The sequence below is a fragment of the Antrostomus carolinensis genome, unplaced genomic scaffold (assembly GCF_000700745.2).
Source record: "Antrostomus carolinensis isolate BGI_N321 unplaced genomic scaffold, ASM70074v2 scaffold3753, whole genome shotgun sequence".
NCBI lineage: Eukaryota > Metazoa > Chordata > Aves > Caprimulgiformes > Caprimulgidae > Antrostomus > Antrostomus carolinensis.
Window position 1 is genome coordinate 3,677 of NW_010307165.1, and position 7,575 is coordinate 11,251.

Sequence of the window (7,575 nt, forward strand, 5' to 3'; positions counted from 1 at the left end):
TGCACTTTTATGGTCAAGTGACTAGAGGCTTGCTCAGGTGGGAACTGATGTTACCCATTAATCCCTTCCAGCATTCCCAAAACAGCTTCATGTTTGTAGAGGACAACCCTTCCCCTTCCAGGATGCCTAAACTCCATGGGAAACATTAACCTTCAACAAGCTTTGCTCTAAGAGCAAGCAGCAAGAACATTGATTTAAAACCTCCTATTTGAAAGGAAAATATTGTCATCTTTGCTCAGTGTGTAAATGTAACTTCATTTCTATTTTTTTTTTCCTTCTTAGGCACAGGATCGAACATTCTTTCTGCTCTACAGGATTTGTTCTGGTTATCTAAATCCAAAGTAGAGAAACAACTCCAAATCATCTCCGTGCTGCAATGGGTTCTCACTTTCCTTATCATGGGTAAGTAACACATTTTTGGCCTAAAGGAAGGTTTTTTTTGCCTTAATTCTGGAAGAATTTTAATAGAAAAATGTTAATTTTCATGTAAGCATTAATAACTGGATGTTCACTGCAGCAGGATGTTACCTGGGGTGTGTGGATATTGTAGAGCACATTTGCATAGCTTGATATTTTGACAACAAATGACTTTACCTGGCTCTAGAAAACCATAAGAGCTATGGAAAGACCTACTGATCATCTCCTGTCTGTGTCTACCACACAAATAAGACTAAAGCAATTGGAAATATCTCACCTGACTCATTCATGGGAATTTCCACAGAGAATAAATTTCTTAGAAGCAACTGGTAACTGATGCAACTGATTGCAACAGGAGTGCCTTCCTCCAGGCTTAGTCTCCTTCCAAGAAGTTCCAGAGATAAGCAAGAAATGTTTGTGTTAGATCAATAAAATAGCAATAATTTGTCTCTGGGTACTTCTGTCATCTGAAGTCTCGGGCTGCTCTGCTCCACAGTATTGTTGATAAATAAACTGGAGAAAGATGTTGATTGCAGTCAGTCAAGCAAGTCTTGCTGTTCCTTCCCAATTTAGTTTGTGCTAAACCAGCAATATCATTTGTGGGTGGGATGTCTGGCACGCTGGTGGGATGGTGGGTGTAGAGCTGGTGTAATGGGGGGAAGATTTGTGTAGCTGTGGAAGAAACCTCCTTGATGTAGGGCACAAAGAAATCTTGATGCTCATGAAGTCTTAGTCTTGCCTGGTGAAGCAGCTGCCCTACCTGGAGATATTAAAGAACAGATACTTGGAGAAACCATTAAGTGTGAGGTTGAGGTGCTTCAAAGCAGGTAGCTTTGGAGGAAGCTGTCTCAGTCCTACACAAGGGGGATTTTTTTAGCTAAATCCAATTTGATTGAGGATTAATGACATCAAATTGAGACTAAGACTTCAGTATAGAAGGGTCAAAAGGCAAGGGGCTCTTAATGCAAGAGTAAACACAGACCCAAACCTGATGCAACCTTGTTTTCTTCTCTTTCTTGGACCTACACAGGTGTTGCTTGCACTTTAATCCTCATGTACATACTGTGCACAGATTGCTGGGTGATTGCTGCTCTATATTTAGCCTGGCTGGTATTTGACTGGAATACACCAAAGAAAGGTAAAGATTGCAGAATAGATCTTTGCTATTTAAGTGTCCCTGTCCTCAGATTTGGACAAAGCAGCACCTTTTTATAATAAATGAATTCCCTTCTTAGTGGGACTTGGCTGAATCACTGACCAAAAGCATTTTTCAGTGAAACATACAAATATCAGCCCTTGGCATAAGCAGTGACTGCAGGTTTTACTGATGCTGAGGGTCATGTAAGATAAAATACAGTAATATTGTGCCATTGTTGGTTTTATAAGGTTTAGGTTCCTCCTGTAGGTCAGAAAGATCTACATAAAAATTAAAGATCTTGCTGTCCTCTCTAGCTCTTGCAAGGCTCAGATTATGGTGTGACGTGGTTCCCCTATGGAGTCAATGTTGCTGCAAATGAAGCAGAAAGGCTTTTATTTCAAAGAATATCCTGTAGAAACCAGCTCTGAGACCTCACTACAGCAATGACAACAAGCTTTGATGGAAACTCCTTCCATCACCAGATTAGCACAATTCTCCACTGCTTCAAGACCACTGAAATCATCTGGGATCTTGACCTTTCCCAAACTATGAATCTGAGGTTAACACTGAGCTGTTTCTAGCTTGAACTGCCCATTATCCACCTAAAACTTAAGATAAAGTCAGGTCCTACCCTGGATTTGAAGTCAGGCCTTAATTAGCCTGAAGAACTCTGACTAGGGATGGATTCACCTGATTTTAGTGAAAGATGCAGGTGTCCCATTTAAAGGAATGAAATTGTTGAATTCTCTAGTGAGACAGCAAGCTCTTGGGAGTCCTCTAGGTTTTTTGGTGGGCACCCATGTGGAAAGAGCTTTAAAAACATGATTTTTTTTTTTTTTTCTCTCCTAGGTGGAAGAAGATCCCAATGGGTGAGAAACTGGGCCATATGGAGGTACTTCAGGGATTATTTTCCAATAAGAGTAAGTAACAGTTTAACTCTACACATTGAGACTTAGTTGTTTTAAGATGACTTGTAATAATCCCTGTGGAGTTGATATTGGACCTACACAAGTCTATCCATGACACTGAACTAAGCAGGACACAGCTAACTTACCATTGCTATGTTACTGCTTGGAACAGCTGTGGTTATAAAATCTGAAATGCATCACCAGTGGTGGTATCATGATTTATAAAATATACTGCTTCTGATGGCTTTATCACCAGATTTCTTGAGGCAATCTGCCCTGTAGCAGTAAGGCTCCTGTCCATCTCCCCAACTTCTCCTCTGTGCTGCAGCAGTCCTGCATTGTGTCTAGCTCTACCTGTGTTTCCCTCTCTAGCTCAGTTTTGGTCTGATTTCGAGTTACATCCATAAACAATAGTGTAATGGGTAAGAATAGCTGAGAATCCTTGTGGTGGGTTGACCTTGCCCGAGTTCCAGGTGCCCACCAAGCTTCTTTACCACCTTCCTCCTCGGCAGAATGGGGAGGGGAGAAAAGATGGAACAAAAACCCAAACTCTTGGGCTGAGACAAAGGCAGTTTAATAGAAACAAAGCAAAGCTGCACGTGCAGAAGCAAAAGAAGAGCAAAATATTTATTCTCTACTTCCCATCAGCAGGTGATGTTTGGCCACTTCTTGGGAAGCAGGGCTTCAGTGTATGTGTAGTGGTTGCCATGGAGGACAAATGTAAATAACAAATGTCCTCCCTTCCCCCTCTGTTCTCCTTGCTTTTATTTCTGAGCAGACATTATATGGTATGGAATATTTGGTCAGTTTGGGTCAGCTGTCCTGGCTATGTCCCCTTCCAAGATTTTCCCAACGCCAGCCTACTCCAGGGGGGAAATGTTGGAGAGCCATCCTTGATGCTGTGGGAGCACTGCTCAGCAGTAACCAAAACACTGGTGTGTTATCAACACCTTTCTAGCTACTAATACAAACCACAGCACTGTTGAGGGCTGCTACAGAGAAAATTAACTCCATCTCAGCCAGACCCAACACAACCCTGTGCATCAAAAGTCCTACCACTTCATAGGGAGCAGTGAAATCAGCTCTAAAGTCTGGCTGCTTTGAGGAAGAGGGCTTCCCAGCAGTGGAAATAGCTCCATTCTCCACCTTGTAACCTTGTGCTTGTGTTTCCCTGGTATTTCAGATGTGTTGCAGACAGAGGACAGGGCTGCCAGTCTGCTCTGGGGACTGCAGAATTAGCTGAAGGACTTGGAAGGGAGCAGGGGCCAAATTCAGCTAGAAGGGAACTTGATCCTTTTTGGAAGGACACACAGCTGAAAGGACTATTATGTAAGGTTGTTGGCAAGTTTTATTCAGCCTGAGCAAAAGGAAGGGACCTTGCCATGGCTTTTGATGAACCACCTTTTCCTAAGATAGTCCAGCCTTAGAAGGTATTAGGAAATCCAATTCCAGTAGGAAGCCAAAGTAACATAGACTGGATTCCTCCTTTGCAAAGTCACTTGACCTCTCAGGGTGCCTGAACATGCTGCTGGTGAACAAACCTCTTGCCACACTTGCTGCTGTTAACAGGTAATTCTTGGCAAATGTAGGTTGGAAAAATGGAAAAATACACAACTGCATGGGCTGGAAGTGGTTGGTCAGCTCAGGTCTTGTAGCTAATGGAGAACAGAGCATGCTCTAGTGTTGAAGATGGGTCTCAAATATGTTGTCTTCTCTTACAAAGTCCTCATTATTGCAACAAACCCTGCTGCCTTGATATTGCTGAAGGCTAAAATCACAGAATGGTTTGGGTTGGAAGGGACCTTAAAGATCATCCAGTTCCAGCCCCCCTGCCAGCAGCAGGGACACCTTCCACTAGACCACGTTGCTCAAAGCCTCATCCAACCTGGCCACAAACAATTCCAGGGAGGAGGAGCAGCCACAGCTTCTCTGGCCAATCTGGGCCAGTGTCTCACCACCCTCAGAAGAAAATTTCTTCCTCACATATCAGCTCAATCTCCCCTCTTCCAGTTTAAAGCCATGGCCCCTTGTTCTGTCACTATGTGCCCCTGAAAAAAGTCCCTCCCCAGCCTTCCTGTAGGCCCCTCCAGATACTGGAAGGCTGCTATAAGGTTTCTTAGCCACTTAAAATGCACTAGTTTCTCCTGGGGACTTGATTCAAGGGGATCACCAGTAATAGCTGGTTGCCTGTTTCACCTCTCCTTTGCTGACATTTAGCCTCTGTCTTCATGGAAACATGTTCTGAACCAGCCATGCAGGTCAGATCCACTGTAGATATTAGAAGCTTGTCAAACAGGTGGGTTGTTCAAGTGGGTCTAGAGATAAGATTGGGTAGATAAACTGAACTTCTCTGCTGGTCTGGATAAATACTTGCTAGTTCCCACAGTCCATTTGAGAATCCCTTTATGGCTGAAATTCCTTTGTCATTAAGGGGGTAGAGTTGTGCAAAGTTCACAGAGCCCACTGGTAAATCGTATGCAAAGAGAAACACTTGATGGTTGACAGCTGTGGGATAACTTCTGCACCTGCTATGGAGAAACAGTCAGCTGGCTGCATGTTTGTTAAAACCTGCTGCAGGGACCATGGATGCTGGAGCTGGTTGTCTGCAATTATGGACATGAATATAATCTCTTGTAAGGAGTGGTACCAACCACTACAGCAGCTTTGAACTTTCTAGGAGAACCAGGGTTTGAACTTTCTAAGAGATCAGGAACTCCTTGGATATGATTTACCTGTCTTCAGTCAAGAGGGAGACTGGTCTAGAGGTGACCACTTATTTAAATCTTCCATCTGCAAAATTCCCCGTGACTGGATCCAGAATTGTCTGTGTAATGGTTTAGCAGAGCTTGGTTTGTCTTTCTGGCTTGTGGTTTGTTGGGGTAGTCATCTGCTGTACCTCATCTTGTGCCATGTGTCCACTGAGCATTACAAGGGTAGATGACAGCAGTGACAATCTCCCCGGTGGCATTTGTAATGCTAAACTCAGTGTTTGCAAACTGCACATAGAGCTGGGCAAGTTGCATGTGTGGCAGCATCAGGACCATCTGCTGTAGGATATTAGCTCAGATTTTACTCCTAATTCAGGAAATAAATAAGAAGCAGTCTTGCAGATTTATTTTTTTTTCCCAAAATCCTAAGGCCACCTCCCCAGGATTAGGAAGCAAAGTCCCAGTGGTGGCAGTTGTAGCACTAAAGATTTCGGAGGGGAGGCCCCCTTGTAGGTTGACCAGAGAGGCTGTGGTATCTCCCTCCCTGAAGATATTCAAAAACCATCTGGACAAAATCCTGGGTCATGTGTTCTAGGAGTCCCTGCTTGAGCAGGGTGGTTGGACTAGATGACCTTCAGAGGTCCCTTCCAACCTCAACCATTCTGTGATTCTATAAGAGGCTGCAGGTCTGAAGGCCAGGGTTTCCTTGCACCAAGCTGGTGTGGGCTCAGTCTTGAGGATGTAGGCTGGATTTGGCCAGACTGAAATGCCACCAGCATCACAGAATTCCATAATTGCCTTGATTGGAAAAGACCTTTAAGATCATAAATTCCAATCATGACCCCAACACTGACAAGTCCCCGACTAACCCATGTCCCTGAGCACTATGTCTACATGACTCTTCAATTCCTCCAGGGATGGGGACTCAACCACCTCCCTAGGAAGCTCATTGCCTGATAACCCTTTCAGTGAGGAAATTTTTCCTGATATTCAATCTGAACCTCCCTTGGTGCAACTGGAGGCCATTGTCTCCTGTCACTAGTGACTTGGGAGAAAAAACACACACCCACTTTGAACAGCCCCACCCCCACCTCTCTCCACCCTCCTCCAAGGGACTTGCACAGAGCCACAAGGTCTCCCCTCAGCCTCCTTTTCTCCAGGCTCAACACCCCCAGTTCCCTCAGCCACAAGGGAACTCAGCACACTTGTGCTCCAGACCCTTCCCCAGCTCCGTTCCCTTCTCTGGACACGCTCCAGCACCTCCATGTCCTTCTTGGACTCAGGGGCCCAACACTGAACCCAGCACTCAAGCTGCGGCCTCACCAGTGCCCAGTGCAGGGGGAAGAGAACTTCCCTGCTCCTACTGGCCACACTGGTGCTGAGCCAGGCCAGGATGCCCTTGGCCTTCTTGGCCACCTGGCCACTCTGCTGACTCCTGTTCAGCTGCTGTTGCCCAACACCCCCAAGTCCCTCTCTTCCCAGCAGCTCTCCAGCTATTCCTCCTCAAGCCTGTCACACTGCTGGGGGTTATCAACCTCTGACAAAGCTGCACATTAGAACTTGTGGCTGGATCTGCTGCATCCTTCCACAGCTCTACCTGCTGGCATCATGCTTGCTTTATCAAAGTAGCTGCATGAAAAGCAGGCTTGGCTGTGACATTTTTTATTATGATTATGCTTGGTTTCTACCTGAGTTAGCAGGTGGAAATTCCCATCCTGAAAGACCAGTAGGACTATTGTACCTGTATCTGGAGATACCAGGTTATGTTGTGTAAAACCAGGTGGATGTGAGAATTTGACTCAATTCCTCAGCATGAGCAGAAGTTGTCCATGTTCACTGGGGCTTCAGGCAGCTGCTCTGACAGTAATGAGCTATTTTAAGGCACTAGAAGCTTAAGCTTGTCTGCTGCTTAGTGGCTGGCTTTGTAAATAGTGCTTTAAGCTAAGCTGTGCCTGAAGCAGCTGAGGAAGCTTCCAGGGAGTTAAATCCTGGTGCTGAACTGCCAGGTGAAGCCCAAGTTCTTGTAGCTGTGAGCATGGTGCTGTGTGCCAGACTGGACTCAACCCCATTGCTGCAGAGATAGGCAAGGTCCCAAGGACAGGGATGTTCTGGAGAGAGTCCAGTGGATGCCACAAAGATGATGAGGAGCCTGGAGCATCTCCCGTGTGAGGAGAGGCTGAGAGAGCTGGGACTGTTCAACCTGGAGAAAAGCAGCCTGAGAGGGGATCTGATCAATGTCTATAAAGATCTGAAATGTGGGGGCCAAATGGATGGGGCCGGGCTCTTCTCGGTGGTGCCCAGTGACAGGACAAGGGGCAATGGGCACAAACTGGGACACCAGAAGTTCCAGACAAACTGAAGGAAAAACTTCTTTGCTGTGAGGGTGCCGGAGCCCTGGGACAGG

At 45.6% G+C, this 7,575-nt stretch overlaps 1 protein-coding gene across 1 annotated transcript in view; it reads left to right on the forward strand.

Moving 5' to 3' along the window:
* Window positions 1-215: 215 nt before the first annotated feature.
* DGAT2 (diacylglycerol O-acyltransferase 2) overlaps window positions 216-7,575 on the forward strand; it is a gene marked incomplete at its 5' end in the record, with an annotated part of 19,180 nt that continues 11,820 nt past the window's right edge. Inside the window, 3 exons of the mRNA XM_010165326.2 lie at window positions 216-402; window positions 1,448-1,555; window positions 2,405-2,475. Of these exons, the coding sequence (XP_010163628.2) occupies window positions 216-402; window positions 1,448-1,555; window positions 2,405-2,475 (366 nt within the window). The remainder of the gene's footprint in view (window positions 403-1,447; window positions 1,556-2,404; window positions 2,476-7,575) is intronic.